Below are 19,849 nucleotides of genomic sequence, written 5' to 3' on the forward strand. Positions count from 1 at the left end.
CACCATGACTGTGTATGGACTATTATTTCCTTTACATACAAATTATCTTTAATACTTTTTGCAGCAGAGGTTTTGCAAATACTTTTACGTGTATGTTCTGTGGGTAGAGGCTTTAGACAACTTTGTAGGCTTTAGCACCCCATCAATATCTTCCCAACCAAATTCACACGGATCTTCCTCTACGTATGCATGATCCAAAATATTTACACATCTTCTGATCAAGTAGAACGCTCTTTTCATGTGTCCACGAAATAGGATATGAGGTCAGTGGAAGGTCACTTAGCAGGTCTATTCTCTTGAACCGGTGCCCACCGAAGAACTTCAAATGTGTGACAGTCAGAACTAATTTTCCACACACGCACAAGGCATTTTGCTACGTCTTTAAAGACACATTCTTCTTTTGTCTCAGCAAATCCTTTTAGAAATGTTACAGGTTCAGCAGTTAAAGCTCCAAGTTTTGTTCCAATTTTGCCTATAGTGTCACCACCTGTAAGAATATGTGCCTTGATAAGAACACTGGACATCTCTGGGTCAAGTTTCTTGCACAGGATATGAAGGGGGGTTAAGTGTCTTTTCTCGCCTGTTCCATAACGTATCCATAACTCTGACAATAATTGACTTATAATCCCGTAATCAGAAGGGGGAGAGAGAAGCTAGGATCCATTCGGCTTCCATCCAAACATAGAATAATCAAGAGAGAATGGATCACTTGTCATGTTTTTGCCAGGGTCTATAGGTTTTCTAGTCTAAAAAACCCTCATACACGTAATGCTCGTCGTAGAGGTACATCTTGATTATCCGCTTGGTCTATTACGTGAGCAGCATCATCATTGGGTCTTATTTGTGCTTACCTCCACCAGGAGGGAGACCAACTAGTTATTCGCAGTAGTGATCAGGAATAGTGAGAGTGAGGGTGAGGTGAACCTAAAACTACCTACAGTACCCTGGTACGTATTTATTCTGTCAGGGGTGGGGCAAGGTTTAAAAGAAGGTGTGGTGCTTAAATAGAAGGGCTGCTGTTCTATGGCACCTGTGTAAAAAGGTGAATGGTCAGGCGGTCGACACGTTTCAGCCCCATGGGTGCCCAATCGGGTCACAGGGCTTTCTTTAGGACCGGGTGTGCAAATGACTATTGTGTGACCTGCGCAGGTAAGTCACTGCACTTACCCCTCTTCTTAGGGCATCAGGTTATGCGCTGTTTTGTCAAGGGTCAGTTGTACCTATAACTTTATCAGGGCCTCAGTGGGCTCCCTTGGAAGGCGTGAGGAGTAAGCGCGCTTCTACAGTGAGAAGTCTATCTCGTGGCTCATTTCCTCTCCAACTGACGTGCTTCGGCCCCCAATCCTTGACTTATGAACATTGTAGCACAATAATAATGCCCGTGTCATTTGACAGTACAATGACTCGATTGGAAGTATTTCAACAAGCCCACTCAACATGTGGCACAACACGAAGGTCACCTTCCTCCAATTTGCTGTTAAGTTCCTGAACAATATGGCCTGTACCTTTTGAATATATCTCTGCAGACACCAACTCCTCATTGACAATCATTCCACTTGAAATAATTGGAAGTTTTGTGTTCACTCAAGCATCAGTGTGGGTTTGACAAGTTAACATCTCCAAGTTCATCTTGTTCAATGTTGATAGGTGTCAAGTGTTTGATGCAGGCAAGGTCAATTGTTCCACTTGGAGACATTTGTCTGATTCTCTCACATTCTTTGACAGGCAGTTCAAGATAACTGTCCAAGACAATGTGCAGTTCTTGCAAGGAGCACACTGACTTTGATATCTGTAGAACAGTCTGAACGGCCTCGCCGAAGTTTTACATGAGTGAAATCTTGACCATTTGCAATTGAGGCATATAGTCCACAACAACAGCAGTTTTCAATGAGGACAACTTTTCAATTTGAAATTCTTGAGGTGAAAGTTTTTTTTCGAGCTCTTGCACAAATTTGTTCTTCACTGGTTTAGTTGCAGTATCTCCATCAACTAATGCATTTGTAGGAAGAAGATCATGCGACAGAAAGTCCTTGATAAATTCATCCCTTTCTTTTGCTACATCCATCTCTCTATGTGCTTGCAAAAGTTGTCTTTTTGTAACCTGTTTTGTAGTGACTAGTTGGACAAAACTCTTACTATGGCAATTGAAGTGTGGAAGTTTGCCAGAGCCTATGGAGAGTCTGATCGGCCGGGCTCAGTGTTGGCGGCAATGGCACGCCACCACATGGGATCTGGTGCCATTGTTGAGATAGAGGTGGAGGATGGCTCGTAGTTAACAGAGTGATGCGATCGGTGCCCGCTTCTGCTCCTATTACCAAGAGCTGTACAGCTCTAAACTCTCCCCTAGCAACGAGGATATAGCCAGCTACCTGGAGTACATAAAGCTCCCCTGGTTACAGAACTGGCATCTAGAGTTCTTGATGCGCCCTATCGAGGTGGCTGAGGTCCGTCTTGCATTGGGTATTATGCGTGAAGGGAGCGCCCCTCAAATGGATGGCCTTACGGTCGCATTTTATAAAGGCTTCAGTGACCTCCTTATCCCACACCTTATCTCTTTATTTCACGATATAGCTGCCAAAGGCACTATGCCCCCTTCCATGCGCGAGGCGCTGATTATCACCTTGTTAAAGCCCAATAAAGACTTGCGTAAATGCTCGTCCTACCGTCCGCTCTCGCTACTCAACGTGGACACTAAATGATATGCCAAAATTCTTGCGAACCGTCCGTCACCACGGCTTCCTCAGCTGATCGGACCTGAACAAGCTGGGTTTATCCCCGGTCGCACACGAACACATAATCTTCGCACGGTTTTTGGTGCTCTACAGCACGTGCGGCCTGAGGTCAAGGCTGCGGCAGTCTTCCTCGATGCCGAAAAGGCCTTTGATTCGATTGAATGGAAGTTCATGAAGGCTGTGCTGACTCGAATGGGAGTTGGAGAAGTATATCTACAGCTGATTTTGGTATTGTATCATGCACCTCTAGCCAGAGTGCGGATGGGGGATACAGTCTCAACACAGTTTGCAATCTCACGGGGCACTCATCAGGGGTGACCGTTGTCCCCGTTGTTGTATGCGGTGACAGCTGAGCCCCTATTGCAGGCACTTCGTGAATATCATGGACACAGGGGACTTCGCTTTCCAAGATACAATCTCATCACGTCTGCGTACGCTGACGATATCCTTCTTTACGTCAGAGACCCTGAAGTGCATCTTTCTCCGGTAATTCGTGAGGTCCTCCGTTTTGGTGGCCTCTCTGGCTTAACGATTAATTGGGATATTCCCTCTGACAATTCTCGCTAGATTTCCCGCTGCAGTGGACTACAGAGCCTGTACGGTATCTCGGCATCCAGTTCCACTCCGATGCAGACGTTATATTGAAAGCCAATTACGGGACAGCGATTGATAAGCTTGCTGACGACATTGATCGATGGATACGTCTCCCTCTCTCTTTGATTGGCCGTGTTGCCCTGATAAAAATGTTGGTTGTTCTCCCGCGCCTACTTTTTCTTTTTGTTAATATACCCATAGTCCTCTCACAGCATCTGTTCCGCGAACTCCTGTCTTTAATGACTAAATTAGCGTGGGCGGGTAAGACTCCTAGAGTAGCGTTGGACACACTCATGCTACCATATGCTGCCGGGGGATTGAATACCCCGAACCTTGAACTGTATTATAGGGCGGCACAGGCCTCTCATGCGTACAGTTGGGTACACGGGCCCCCGGATCTACCTCATCTCTATATAGAAAAGGTGGCTGCTGTCCCGTACTCATTGCCCCGCCTTCTCACGCAGGTCCCTTCGCGACGATGTGGCATACTTGACTCGATCAACTCTGTTGCCCTCGCGTGGAACGCGCTCCTCGGTATGTATGATGGCGCACAGCTCTATTTCCCCCGCCTGCGTGTTGAGTGGTGCCATTGGTTTGCGCTCAGCTCAGATAGAGGGACCCTTGAATCCCTTCGCAAACTGCACATGCAGACTATGGGAGATCTCTTTCGGGACGGGCGGATGCGCTCTTGGGAGAAGGCGGTGGACACTGATATTGGTCCGACGGTACTGACTAGATTCCATTTCTTCAGAACCCGACACGACCTGCGGGAAGTTTTGGGCGAGGAGCTGCAGGAACCTTTAGATATTCCCCCTCTGACCTTTCTTCTGTGCGCCCAGAGTCCATGCAAGTTGATCTCCAAAATGTACACCTCGGCTCTTGCCACGAAAGCTCCCCCCCTCAATAGGGCTCGACAAACCTGGCAGTCTGACATTCGCACTCCTATCACGGATGATATCTGGCTCTACTGTTGCACGGTTACCCAGCAGATTTCTAGCAATGGCCGACATAGGCTTGCCCATTTTAAATACTTAAATAGAGTGTACCACTCCCCTTCACGCCTTTTCAGGTTCGGATTGCACGACACCGACGACTGTGAACGATGACGTGTTTCCCACGCTGGCTTTTTTCATCTGGTGTGGCGGTGTCCCCCAGTTGAACAATATTGGGATGCGATTTTTCACAAACTCAGTGACATACCAGGATCCCCCTTGGCTCCGGATCCCCCGATGGCGCTCTTAGGTTACACTAAACCTCTCAAGAAGGCTATGCGTAAATTGATTGCTTTCGGCCTCCTCTTGGCCAAGCGTAGGCTAGCGATGAGATGGATGAGAGGGCCGTCGCCTACACTAGCGGATTGGGAACGGGATATGGTATACTGCCACACTCAATCTGACGTTTACAATGAGATGAGACCTCCGAGTAGCCGCCCGAAGAGTTTTTGGGGCCTCTTTTCCCAATACTATGAAGCTCAACTGTCTGAAACTAACGCCCCTGATGACTAACTAACGACACTGTTTGCCCTGCGATGTTGATGCCCTGGAGCCCCTTCAGGCTGTTCGCTTCCTGTTAGCACTCTACACGCTGGACAGGCGCCAGTACAGCAACGCACTGTACACTGCTCCATTATTTCCCAGATCGTTATATCCCAAGGGCTGCTTCTCCACCCCCTCCCCCCCCCCCCCGAGTGCTCGCCATTGTACTCTGTGTTATTACTCCTCAGTTGTATCTTTTGTTGTGATTCCAGCGATCTGCATTTGTGTTATTCTGGATTTTGTTTTTTCATTCCTTATCAGTTATGTATTTGATTTGATTTTCTTTTTTTGCTGTATGCCTTAAATTGCAATAAAATAGAATAATATTTTTTTTTTTTTTAAGTGTGGAAGTTTAGCTTTAGAGATTATGTCAAACAGCTTTTTCTCTTTCAATACAAATCTCTCCTGCTTCAGTTCTGCGCATAGTTTCGATCATGTTCCAGGACATCTAGTAGACGTGTCTTTATATCGTTATCCACATACAGTTTGGTTGCGAAGTGGTGTAGTCGCACATGCTCAGTGATTTCAAAGGGGTTTCCTTGCTGCTGCATGAAATGAAAAGGCTGACAACATGTTTATTAGAATGTTCTCCTCTCTTTCCCACAAGTTCATGGTGAGGAACTTTTTCACGATGGTCCATTAATTTTGAATTTGACATCTCTCTGAAAACATTGCAAATAGAAAGAAATTCATCGAAAACTAGCTGCCACTGAACAACATATTCACTTTTACGTGTCTGACCACCAATTCCATTGAACTTTTCTGTGATCTCTAGATCATCTGTTCCAGTTTCATATCTGGAGCCACAGCATTGAACCTTCTCTCTCTTTCACTACAAAATGTCTTTGGAAGAATTTTCTGTAGAGGTATGGTTTTTCTATCTTTAGCTTCTTCCCTTTTTCCAAATACCAGGACCCATATCTCAGGTAGTTTATGCAACTGAATTCGCGAAAAACAGTAATCAGTGACTCCACAGTCTTCACATACAGCTCCCGATCAGCATGTACCAAGTTTTTCACTAGAGCTATCATGTGTAAAACATTTCTCCAGTATTTGCAAAGTTCTAATTTTTCTTCAAATTTTTTGACAAACTCTAAGAACTTCTTTCTCAGGTATTCTGATTTTGAACTGAGTGTATTTAACATTGTCTGGCTTCGCTTTACGTATTTTAAATGAAGTGCACCCAGTGCCTTTTTTACTTCTGAGATAAGATATGCAAAACCTAATTTGTCATTCTTGTTCCAGAAAGAATTCCAATGCAATGTTTCTAAAGCATCAGAGATGATGAGCATAAATTATAACGAAGGAAGATAATGAGCTCTGCTCAATACTGACTGGACTGTTATGCTTCCAAAGATATAAGCCTCAATAAGTACATGGTCTATGCTGGATACACTGAGATAATTTCCTGCTAACCACAAAGCAACTTTTGTCATGTGGAAAAAGCCCATCATTGGATAAAGATCATCAAATTCTACTGGACTGTTCACAAAAATGTCAGCTTAAATACAGAAAACACATTCATCACAGAAAATTGGCAGGATAGGCTGGTCTTCATGCTGAGCATGCACATTTTGGAAATTATTTAGAGCTGCGCATACTGTTGCGTTGTTTGTGACTGGAGATGGTTTTACTGGTAAATTCTGGAAGATCAGAGCATGAATTCCTGTCCACAGAGGAACTGGCTTGTCTTCATCCTTCAATCAGAGCCGATTAAGCGTTATGATAAATTCAGTTAAATCAGCTTTGTGGACCATAGCATCAGGTAGAAGAGTCATATCCTCAGACACTTTGAAACTTTCTGGTAGACTGGGACATGTTGATGGCTTGTAGTGATTTTGCACACGTTGGCAAGGCAGTTGGGTTATAAATTTACAGCTTTGTTTGTTTATGCCTACAGGTGATACAACTTGTTTTCCAGCAGCTATGTCATTGGTACAGTGTTGAAAAAGCAACATGGCAGTATCATGTGTGCTGGATGTTCCTGACAAAGAAGAGTTGTCTTCAAAATCAAAATTATAAAGAGCAGCAATTGTAAATCCTTTCCTGGTTAAGTGACTTGGAAGTGGTGTGCTATCGGACTCACAATATTTTAAAGCATGAGTTGCTAACAAGTTCCTGCTCCGTACTATGTCATTATAACTTCTTGGTACACCAAACTTATTCATTGAAGTGATTAGCTCTCTACTTTTGCAATTGTAATAGATTGCGTGGGCAGTCATCATGTGTAGCACGGTTTTCATTTTTCCGTGATATAATTTATAAAACATGATTTGGAAAAGACAGTACATTTGCACAGCAAAAGCCTGTTGGTTCATGGGACTGTCTTCCACTTCTTCACTAATATCTTCAAAGCCATCATCAATGTTGTTGGCTACTGTTCCGAACTCATGAACTTTAGTTTGTAACAGTTTTGCTTTGCTGGTATTAAACAATGATGTAAAAAAAAAATTAAAACAACATCCAGAATTCTTTTTGACTCCCATGATTTGCAGAGCTTAATGTGTCATTAAGTCCAAAATCTAAATCTTTCAGGACGTTTTTTTAAAATGGTATCTACTGATTTTACCGCATCCTGTGATCTTATTTTGGCAGCCAGAACAAATCTGCCTGAGAACACCATAAGTGGCTCATTCTTTTTGTTAGACTGACAAAAATAATTCTTTCATTGTGCATTTTCTCCAGAAAAATCTTAATTTTATTATTATGGATCAATACAGTTTCATCAATGTTGACCATTATTTCTCGGATCTCACTGAGTGTGAACCCATAGCCAGCACTCAAGAGTGGCTTTAAAACTTAATTGGCTTTTTCCAGGAGTGCCAACCTAACTGAAGGCTGGTGGTTACGTTGCTGCTGGGAGCTCATTGTACATTCATATTTCGAATGTATGCACGCATGCAGTTCGGGTGCGAATACAAATCCTCTGCAAATACATTCACCTTGTTGGGAGAAACTAGCTGCAGATAAAAACATGTTTGCCCTTTGAGACTCACATACTCTGTACTTTATTCTTTTCTCAATCCCTTTGGCCCTTGTTCTGGCTAAACCACATATAACACATTGAAGATCCACTGCTTTCTGATCAGTTGTTGGAGGGGGACGACGGGTAGCCATCTATCTTCTAAGTGGATTGGCGTTGGATTGTTTTTTCATAGCTATCTCAGAAGACTCAGATTCTTGTTGTGAATCACTGGTTTATGCTATTTTTTGAAGAAAAAAAATCCAGGCTTTTTTCCACTGTAAATGACTTGTAGCACTTGTTACAATAATCAAATATTTGATCCTCTTCAACCATCAGTTTCAATCTTTTGTGAACCTGGTCTTGCCTTATTTCTGCAGCATCTCGCACTCTCTTCTGTCCAGCCGCAGTTGATGTTAGCTTTTCTTTCAGATTAGTTTGGCATATGACACATTTTTCTTTGTTGAAGTGGTCCACAGATTTCGTAGTTAGCGACACAATGATCCACTGCTACCATCTGCTTCGCTCATGTTTATGAATTTGAGTCAACGGAAAACCTGAAACAAAAACAATATCAAAATAAATGACCAATATGATGGATAAAACACAACATTATAGAGCCACAATTTTGGAAAATGGCGTAAGGGTTGCTCTGATGAGTTAATTTCTGTCTCTATAAGACTACTTGATCCCCAAAACCTATGTTTTGACACCAAAATGAAATATATAGGTCTCATGGTTTCTGAAATATTAAATCATCACTGCAACACATCCATCTTTTTTAAAAATGCCGTCCAGAAAAATTCAGCCCGGATTAGCAATGTCAACCCAAGCTAACTTACTTCTGTAATGATACAAAAACACAAATTAAAAAGGAAAATCTCCAAACAACAATTTTCATAGGTATATCAAGGGAGCAGGACAATATTTTGATAAACACATTTTTATTGGTTTACAGAAGAAATATACTGGCATTTCAGCACATACCCATGAAAATCTAGGATTACATATAAGAATCTGCGCAACCCAACTGACAGACACTATTAAAACACAGTTATTTGAAATTTGGACAGTCCCATCTATGATCACCCCACCTCCCCCAGCCACTTACCCCACACACTGCAATATTTCTTGGGACACCCACGTGCTTCATACATAACTTTCTCCTGTGTGGCGCACCAGTCCACCCCAGTCAGCCACCGCCCGACAACCGGGGGTTCAGGGCATTTCCATGAGGCCGTAATGTCTTTCTTGGCGACCACCATTGCTGTAGTTAAAAACACCTTCTCATTCCGAGACCCATCTAACCCATAAGTAATACCCAGGATTGTGTGCTTCGGGTCGTGGGGGACCACTCCAAGATTTCAGTAAGCTCTTCTTCTATTTCCCTCCAGAACCGCGCTAGGCCGGGGCAGGCCCACACCATATGAAGGAAGTGAGCTGGTCGTGGCCACATCTAGGTCAGGCTGGGGTCGGACTAAGCCCTGCCCGATGGAGGCGCACCGGGTGTGAGATATGCGGTGTGTAAATAATAGAGCTGGACCAGGCGCAGCCTAGCAGATACAGTGACTGTTCTAGGAGCCATAAGGGCATCACGCCAGTCCTCTTCCTCCAGGGGGCCAACCCAGTCCTCCCACTGAGCCCGCAGTCGGTCTCAGGAAGTGGGAATATTGTTAATCAGTGTACGGTAAATACGTGAGATGTCATCCTTCCCCAGGTCTCCAAACAATATCTGAGCTTCGGGTGAGCTGTGGTCGGGAAGCCGTGTACCTGTGGTAAGGTGAGAGTGGAGGGCGTGTCGCAATTGCAGGTACCTATAGAATTGTGATTGGTGCAGTGAAAATCTGTTTTGGAGGTCTCCAAAGGAATGCATATGGTCCCCTACCCACACGTCTCCCAGCTGCGAAATACCTATGAGGTCCCAAGCCCTGAAGCCCTGCAGCTCATTCACTTCTTTGAGCCAGGTCCCATTCCACAACGGAGTACACTGAGTCAGCGTGTGTGTCCATTTGGTGTGTCGCAGTGCAGCCCGCCAGGCCAGCAACACAGAGTGCGTCACCTCTGGAAGGCGAGTGGATATAGGGGCCCCATACAATATAGATTGAATCTTGGCGAGGCCCAGCTCAAGTCTGTAAGCAGGGTCTGACCAACCCCCGTTGAACCAATCATGTATGGAAAGAAGTTGCGTAGCGAGGTAATAAGTTGAGATGAGTCGTTCCTAGGCCCCCGTCGAACGAAGGGATCCTGCAGGTATTCAGCGCCAGTCGGGACCTACCTTTCCCCTACAGAAACTTATTGGCTATACAATCTAGTTCGCGGAACCAAGTCTTGGAAAAACACAAGGGGGTGTTCTGAAGGACGTAAAGGAAGCGGGGGGAGGACCATGATTTTAAAAAGAGCCACCCTCCCCATGAGGTTCAGGGGCAGCAACTGCCACTTCTGGAGGTCTGCCTTGGCACGTTTCACCAGTGGAGTGACGTTTAGGGCCCAGCTCAGGGAGCAGGGTCATCCAGATCCCCAGATATTTAAAGGACTGACGGCGAAGAGGTATTTCAGATTGCCAGTCAAAGCATTCTCTAGACAAATGGAGGGGAACCAGAACCGATTTGTCAGGGTTCAGTCGGAGGCCAGAGGCCCGTTCGAAGGAACGCAAAATGCGAAGACAACGCGGACCTGATCTGGCAGGGTCTGATAAATAAATGAGGACGTCGTCGGCATAGAGGGCAATTTGACTGGCTTGGCGCTGGGCCATTCCATCCCGCACGTGCTCACACGATTGCATCAGGGATGCCAAGGGCTCCATCACCAAAGCGAAGAGCAAAGGGGAGAGTGGACAGCCCTGCCTTGTTCCCCTGCGAATCGAGAAGGGTTCGGATAGGACCCCATTTGCAAGGACACGGGCTCTCGGGAGGTCATACAGAACCCTAACCATGGCTCGGAACCGGGGACCGAGTCCCATCCTCTCCAAAACATCTCCAAGAAACCCCCAATCCACTGAGATAAAGGCCTTCTCAAAGTCTACAAGGACAGGTATGGAGTCTCAAAGTCTACAAGGACAGGTATGGAGTTAGGAGATGACGGTGGGCCAGAGCGGATTGCAATCTACGAAGACAATGCCGGGTACCGCGTGAGGGCATGAACCCGCACTAGTCGGGATGAACCAGCATAGACAAGTGGGGTTTAAGCTGCTGGGCAAGTATTGTGGCAAACAATTTGACCTCGGTGTTGATGAGTGAGATAGGATGATAGTCGGCACAACGTGACGAGGGCGGCTGGGATTTAGGCAGAACCACAATGTTGGCCATGTCCGTCTCATGAGGGAAGGAGCCCTTCTCCACCGCCTGACGAAACAGTACCATAAGGTGGGGTACAAGTGAGTCCCGATAAAGTACATAGGGGCATATTTACAAGCAGGCAATAAAAAATTATCGCCGCTTTTGCGGCCGTTTTCGGCCGAAAAGCGGCGATAATTTTATCGCCTAATTAGCAAGGCCACGCTAACGCGTGAAACCTTGCTTTAGCGTCAAGATTCCTAACGCCCAGCTTTGCATCTCTAATGAGATGCAAAGTGGGCGTTCCTGACCTAACATGACAGGAGAAATGTCGCTAAGCGACATTTCTCCTATCATCAAGCCCCACGCTATGAAGCATAGCGTCAGGAAAAGTAGCGATAACCCCTGTTATCGCTACTTTCCTTACGCCTGCTTCAGGACTGACTTAGCCATGATATCCTAAGGAAGGTGGATATCATGGCTAAGTTTGTGAGTCCCTATCAGCAAGCTAACGCCACACTACGTGAGATTATCGCTGGGTTTCCAGCGATAATCTCACGTTAGGCAGTTAGCGTGAGGATTTTTATCGCTGAGGAGATAAGCGTTGCTAATACCACGCTATCTCAGCGATAAAAATCCACGTTACCCGGCGATAATTATTCTCACGCTAAGAGCGCTGAACGATAATTATCGTCGGGGGTTGCTGATATGCCCCATAGTATTCCTGGGGGAGACCGTCCGGACCCGGTGTCTAGGACTATATTTTGAACTTGCTAACTACAAACATTTTGTGTCCCAGTACAGTTTACATTAGATGTTGAACATATCCAGCAAAAGCAATTCAAATAAAGCTGTTTAGATAAGATGAAGTGGGGAAGATTTGCATCACCGGTTCAACTGAACCAAAGTCATTAATGGTCGAGGTGAAGTTTTGGGTTGCAAAATCAGGAATATTACAGAGAACGCCACTTGTGGTGTCTCAAACGGGATGCTGACCTTAGTTGAGCCATGTGCCAAAACCTCACAAAAAAAGGATACATATGTCATTTATTAGAGAAAATCTGGAAGAGTGAGGAGAAGAAGTCTAGTCACCATCTGATGCATAATTTGAAGAAATAGTGTCAGTTCTGATCTGGCAAAGCACACTTCTTTCTTATTAATGTGGATCTTTACAATCTCCCACAAGATATGTAGAGGTTAGAGGAACTGGGCCCAGTAGTATGGAGGATCGCGCTATTGGTGCTGGGTAATCAATTGTAACTATTATTGTCTAAGGAACCAAATGAGATATTGTTTCTGGGATAGAATGAGAACGCTGCAGCACAGTCACCAGAACTAATATAGGCTGAGTCAAATAGATAGGGATTATGACCATTTCCACAGTGTTTGCTGGAGAGGTGAGTAGAGTCTTTCTCTTTCTTGGCATATGACAGTGGTACCTTTTAGGTACTAGACTAAATGATCTAGCACTCACTTGGGAAACTGAAGACTGGAACTGATTTAATGTCACAGGACATGGAACAAGATAAATGTCTGTCAAGGGGGTCAACTTAATGTGCCTAGACATAAAGCATGACCGGTATGGTGTTGTCGGTCTCAATGACATCAAATGATGCAAAGTTGCATGCTTCAACATGTTTCATGATGGAATGGTTGACGGCAATCTTGATTTTGGTGTTCTTGATGTTAAAGTACTGAACTGAGAGAGTAACTTGATGTCAATCTTGATGGGGAATAGGTTGCTGAAACCACTGCTTTCAATTACTTTGCATAAAAGAGCGCTGTTTTTGATCAAGTCTGTGATTTTCCTTTTGCACCACCACTCTTACAAGAAAGGGGTCCAAAACAATTATGAAGAACACTGAGGTGAAGGTAGAGCTACCCTACGCTCTGCCTCTTGACATGCTCTTGAGGAAAAATCTGAGGAAGGTCTAGAAAGATTCTTTTCAATCAATTTTATCACCGCTCTAATTATTTATTCCTCTTGACAGCTTCACAAAGATAGGACGACCTGAAATCCCTCTCAAATGATTTTTTCCCAGTGATCAGTTCTCTCTTCACCTCTTTGAATTGGCCCAGATTTTCCACCAGGGATTGCGACCACACGGATCAGCCGCTAGCCCCCGCCTTTTCGAAATCCTTTCCCATACCCAATGCCTCCGCCAGCCCCAGAGGATCTGGGACAATCCCGGTGTCCACTGATCGACTGGACAGTCACAATTCTAATTCTTCTTGTTCCAAATCTAACATGGTCCAGCCGAGACAAATACATTCCATCCGTCCCAACCCAAACAGAGAACCTCCTCGCAATACTAGAAGCAGCAACTCAGACAACCTCACCCCTGTGAACATCTCCCAGACTCCTTCCTCCCCCTTATCCACTACGACTTAAATGTGTACTACTTCATTGTAGATCAGCCAGTAAACACGCCTCAGATATCTTCAACCTCATTCAACACAATGAGTTTGACATTATCATCCTCACCGAAACTTGGTTAAATCCGGCTTCCACCCCTATCTTAGACCTCCTAGTACCCCCCAATTAGGCTAGACAGAGTTCTGAAGTTGGGCGGTGGCCTAGCCTGTATCCACAGGAACTCACTCTCGATTTCTCTCTTGGAGTCCTCTGCGCCTTCCTCCAGTGAATACCTGTGTCTCAGTATCTCTAGTATGAACAAACCGGTTTGCAAACTTCATACCTTTTACCACCCTCCGGGGGACAATCTCCCCTTCATCGAGCATCTAATGGAAATCATCACTAGTAATGTCGACTCAGCGTTGGCCCAAATCTTCCTTGGTGATTTCAACCTTCATTGGTTTTATCCCAATGAGTCCGCTGTATCCTGTTGAAATCATTCTTAATCGATCAAGATCTGACTCAGCACTGCGACCAACCAACTCACATTAAAGGAGAAACTCTAGACCTCATAATCGCTAAAGAGCAGATCATCACCCTAGATTCCATTACCCCCTGTGACTGGTCCGACCATCATAGCATCCTCTTTTACATTAACAGGGAGGTATTGATGAGGAAGGTTCAACCTTCGAAATTGAAGATATGGAAAAGAGACCTCAGAGCAATTAATTCTGACGATCTAGCTGCCCAATGTAAGTCTGCCCTCTCCGCCCAAGCTGATTTGGTCGAGGTGCAATCACTCACTGACGCCTACAATTCGACAATCTCTAACATCATGGATGACATTGCTCCATTCAAACACAAAAATGACTCAAATAAAATATCGAAACCGTGGTATAATGACAACTTAAACACTGAGCGATGCAACCTCAGGGCAGCTGAACGGTGCTGGCGATCCAATCCTTCATCGGACCAACTAAAACTCCTTAGAGAAGTCAGGAGCCTCTACAATAAACAAATCAGGAGTGCCAAGGCTGACTACTTCCGAAACCAACTGGATCAAGCAGCAAACCTCCCCAAGAAACTGTTCGAATTGGTCAAACAGAAATCAGTCGTTGGTCCAAACCACTCTGAACTTGATGGCTACCCACCCTCATGCGATGATCTTGCAGCTTTCTTCTCGGAGAAAATAAGACTCATCTCTGCTGACCTCGTCTCTAAGAAGCCTCTATTACCTCCCTCAGGGGCTGCCTCCCCCCTTGACCCCTTTGATAAGGACAAACTGCCCACCAAGAACACTAAGAACAAGGCGTCGTGGGTACCTTTACCCCTTTTAGTGAAAATGACATCCACAAGATTCTTCAGAATATCAACCCCTCCAACCACTTCAGTGACCCGTTGCCCCCGGCTATCTTCAAGGAAATCAAGAATGCACTCATCCCCACCTGGAATAGGATAGTAAACACTTCTCTCTCACAAGGCACGAACCCCAGATGCCTAAAAGCAGCTCAGGTTACGTCTATTCTAAAAGAAAAAACTAATGCTGTCAAATCTGATCTCAATAATTTCCGCCCCATTTCCAACATCCCCACCCTAGCAAAACTTCTAGAAAAATGTGTTCAATCTCAACTTTGTGATCACATAGAGAACTATCAACTTCTAGACCAACATCAATCTGGTTTCAGGAAGGGACACAGCACTCAATCGGCTCTCACCCATGTTATGGATGCCATTTTAAAAATGCTTGACAAAAACGAATCCTGCCTCTTTCCTACGCCTTCGATACGGTTAATCATGACAACCTTCTATCCATCCTGCAATATAGAATGGGTTTTGCTGATCAGGTGTTACAATGGTTCTCGTCTTTCCTTCATCACAGATCACAAAGAGTCAAGGCAAACCACTCCCTCTCACAGCCCTCTCCTGTACTCATGGGGTCCCTCAAGGGTCCGCCCTATCCCCCATCTTATTCAACCTTTTCCTGGTGCCTCTCGCTAACTCATTAAACTCCATGAACATTCTCTTCCACATGTATGCGGACAACACGCAACTCTATTTGAAAATCTCATCCTTGGATAACATCATCTCCCTCAACTCTACTCTAACGTCTACCCAAAACTGGTTAACGGAGAACCATCGCCTGCTTAACACTTCCAAAACAGAATTCCTGCTGATCTCCCCCCCGAACCACATCACTAAGATAGACCTATGGCTGAGTCACCTCACTGTTTTCAATTGCACTCCTCTCATCATAGACTCAGCCAAATCCCTCGAAGTCACCATGGACAAGCACCTGAATATGAAAATTCATATCAGCAATGTATGTAAGGGAGCAAACTATTTGTTGAGGTCACTCAGAAATATCAAACCTTTCCTTCCACTAAAGGACTTCAAGCAAATAGTCCAAGCGCTTGTCTTGCCGAGGCTTGACTACAGCAGTGCTACCCTCTGTGGCCTTCCCAAATATGCCATGGCGCCACTAAGGTCAACTCTGAACGCAGCTGCTAGACTGGTTACAGGGCACCAAAAGATATGATCATATATCCCCAGTACTAAAATCTCTCAATTGGCTACACTACGAAGCCCGAATTTAGTTAAAGATTGCAGTTCTGGCTCACAAAGCCCTTCACTCCAATACTCCCAGGTACCTTGTGCAAAAACTTGAACTATCATGTGGTTCTAGAGCCTCGAGAAGTGCCACTACCTTTCTCCTGAAACCACTTATCCTGAACAAAAAAATAACTTGTCACCGAGCCTTCTCCGGTGCTGCACCAAAGATTTGGAACTCTCTTCCACCGGAAGTACGCAGAATCTCTTCAACAAAGGCTTTCAAATTGGAAGCTAAACGATTCCTTATGAACAAATTCTTACCCTAAGAGGGATACGTTCTCCTGCTCGGATATTGATACTGTTTTTTTTTTTTTATGTTATTCCTCCCATTCATACTGTAAAGCGCTCTGTTATCCTTCGGGATTTTGGTCGCGCTATATAAAACTTTATAAATCAATAAATAAATAAAATAAGGACACTGTTTCACATCGTGGTTGCCACATTCAGGGCATTTAAAAAAACACGATCACATCTTCAGCCACAAAAAAAACTGCCAGAACTGTAGATATATATTTAAGAAGAGCGTACAACGTTTGAACTGGCTAAATTTATTTGGACTTTTGGTTTTTCCACTATAACCTATGCCGACGGCTCTCAAATCATAGTGTCCATTCCTAGAACACCTCTCTTTGCTTCAATAGTTGTATGCGCAAAATCAAATTAAATTCTGAAACAACTGAGGTTCTCCTCTTTCGCTAGGACATATCATTTTATAATTCACCTTGGTGGCCCCGGACCTGGACCCCTGCCGATTACAGTGCAAAAAGTCAAACCTGGGAATGATTTTTAATGCTAATCTAACTTTTAGAGATCAAATTACTGAACTCATCACCGCTGATTTCATCTTATTAAGGACTTTAAGGAAAATTGTTCTATTTATTCCCTTCGATCTTTAGAAGTGTGTTGACATTGCAATGATACCGTCCAGGTTGGACTATTGTTAATATATATTTGGGCATTCCCCAAAAATCTCTATATAAACTCCAGCAACTGCAGAACGTGGCTGCACGTAATCTAAAGCTAATACCAAAATTGCAGTCTGTATCGTAAGCTATGGTGGAGCTTCACTGGCTCCCTGTAAAGAAACCGGTAGCCCTTAAAGCACTCTGCCTGGTGTACAATTCACTTCACAGATTGGGACCAGACTATTTAAGGAAGAAATGTAGGTAGCTCAGCGGCCACCAAAACAGTTATAGTCCCCAAGTGGAACAAGACAACCTGGGGCGGCAGAAGTTTTGTTTGGTCCATCTGCAAACTCTGGAACCAACTTCCTGGACCTCTGAAAAATCAACAAAATTTGACCAGATTCAGGAAACAACTGAAATCTTGGCTTTTCCCACTTTCCTACTCATTTTCCATACTTCAACCATTCACAAGGAAGCGCCAAGACGCCTTCGGGCATACACACGTTTAATAAATATTATCAAAATCAACTGCTAAAAAACTGAAATGGTGATAAATCGCTAAAAAAGAACATCGGTCATTAACCCAATGTTTAGGGATCCTACCAGTAAAGCACGATAAAAAAAAACTGACCCTTCGGTGGGCTGAGGATGTGCATCATGGCATATCTAGCCAACTCAGTATGCCTATTTAGGCAGTGTGCTTTAATTTGAAATGAAAAATGATGGGGAAAGAGATATTTCAAAAAAGTGCTCTGCCACCTGTCTTCGGATAAAGATATTTTGGTTTCAAGATGGAGAACTAGGATCATAACTAACATTTTTTGTTTCTTCTTCACACAGTACATTTATTTTCTTCCTATCTCAATACTTCCTCCCTCTTCAAGGGGGCAGCAGGACTCTAATTCCCACCAATCCCACACCAGGGAGTGCTTGTAAGACTCACATTCTCAGACAGGATCAGGTACTTGCACGTGGCTTTGCAGACGGTGCAGTTATCTGAAAAAAGGAATAAAAAACAGATTGCCATTATTGTTTGAGATATTCAAAGCGCTTCATTTTGAAAATAATGAACAATAGTTGTTTATCAGAAAAATATGGACATCAAAAATGGAAGACGCCTTACACAACGTCACATAAATATGTTGACTTATTGGCGATCATTGCACTACTCCTTGCCTAATTCTACATAGATGGTATAACCGGTGAAATGACCTTATGACTGACCATCCTATGGGCAAATCACTTTCATAATTTTCAAAGGAGCCACCCACATCTTCCTCTCAGGTTTTGTGGACAAACCCTCATGACTTATGTTGTAGATCCTACTAACAGCTTTTAGAGCGGTCTTGAATGCCTTAATCACATCAGGAGGTTTAGTGAATTTGGACATCTCTTCTGTACCAAATGGGACTTGTATATTTAGAGCTTTATAGTATTTCTCTTATCATAATCAACCTTCCCCCTCCCCTTGCATTTCTCGTCTCTCTCGTGCTATACACCCTCTGCTGGATCTTTCACTCTGTCTTTAAACCACATCATCCACCTTGAAGAAATCTTGGGGTATAGTTTTCTGTCTTTAAATAATTCAAATGAGGGTGTAATTTGTTGTCATGTGTGGACACACCCTGTAGGCTGCCAATCGTTTCTGCAATTTCTCTTCCTATAGCAACCTTTTCACCTAGCGATTGTGAAACACTCTTTAAAAAATAAAAAAATAAAATTATATTTCTTTATTGGCATTTTTAACTCAAAAACATACAATACAAACAGTGTACCCAGTTTCATGCAGTCTAGTTACTTTCCATCCACTTGCATAGAATAACAGTGCATATTTAACAGGGCAAAGATCCAGTTCTTCCATTATGAAAAAACAAACATTTTATCCCTTGTATATCCATGTAACAAGAGGCATTAAATGTGCAGATTAAACATCAATGTGCCTTATGTAACCCACTAGGATAGGGCCCATATATGCTTACCAATGTCAATACATATCAGTGCAGCAGCGCGACCCCTAAATCAGTGCAATCCCCGCCTCGTGGCCTACAGATGCACGTCAACGAACCATCGGGTGTCCCCGAAGAGCCACCCCCAGTATGTTGGCGTGTGCGCGCACACTCTAAAAATGGTCCTCATATGTCCCTTGGCCTGGATGTGGTAAAACTATTTTTAATAGCTATAAAACATGGCTCTAAAATGCCATCTGTTTATCGGTGATAACCGGCCCACTTCCTACGCACAATTCGTCACCCTTGCAGGAACTCTTCCTCCTCTTTAGAACAAAACTGTACTCCATTATCAGACAGAATCTCTCCAGCTAAATCCTGTCTCTAAAAACAGACCCTCTAGAAACATAATGGCACCACTAAATTAATGCCAAGATCACAAGCCGTCTCAGACCATCTAAAAAATAAGCCAACTAACACAAAGAGATGTGGATTTGCTTGTCTGCCCCTCCACTGACACAAAATATCAAAGGCCATCTCTTCCTATTGCCATGGCGTTTAAGGTAAGTCCAGTTGCTGCATCTTCGGGGTATTAGTCTTTAAGGTTTATCACTGTTACAACATTCTGCTGTGAGAAGCTAGCCTGGTATATGTGGGCGCCCTGCACCATTCGAGACAACCCTTATGGTTATTTTAGAGGTCTTAGACAACCTTAGAATCTCTCTATGTGGTAGCTGTGGAGAGCAGCCTTCAGGCTTAGTACACAAGGAGTGTAAAGCAGCTTTTTGTACCAGAATATAATCTTAGAGGTGTTGAGTAATTGAAAAAGAACCACACAGTGCATTTATAAAAATATGTATTTATCATAAGACACTCATTAACACATACAGATATCTCCTGGCCAGAGATATGCACAATGCACACAATACTTTTCGAT

At 44.0% G+C, this 19,849-nt stretch overlaps 1 protein-coding gene across 1 annotated transcript in view; it reads right to left on the reverse strand.

Annotated features, from left to right (window-relative positions):
• The window catches only part of RNF212B (ring finger protein 212B), a 332,977-nt gene that overhangs the window by 232,721 nt on the left and 80,407 nt on the right, over positions 1 to 19,849 (reverse strand). Inside the window, exon 3 of the mRNA XM_085643138.1 lies at positions 17,910 to 17,962. Coding sequence (XP_085499264.1) covers positions 17,910 to 17,962 — 53 coding nt within the window. The remainder of the gene's footprint in view (positions 1 to 17,909; positions 17,963 to 19,849) is intronic.

This window comes from Triturus cristatus, chromosome 1_1 (assembly GCF_964204655.1).
Source record: "Triturus cristatus chromosome 1_1, aTriCri1.1, whole genome shotgun sequence".
Classification (NCBI taxonomy): Eukaryota; Metazoa; Chordata; class Amphibia; order Caudata; family Salamandridae; genus Triturus; species Triturus cristatus.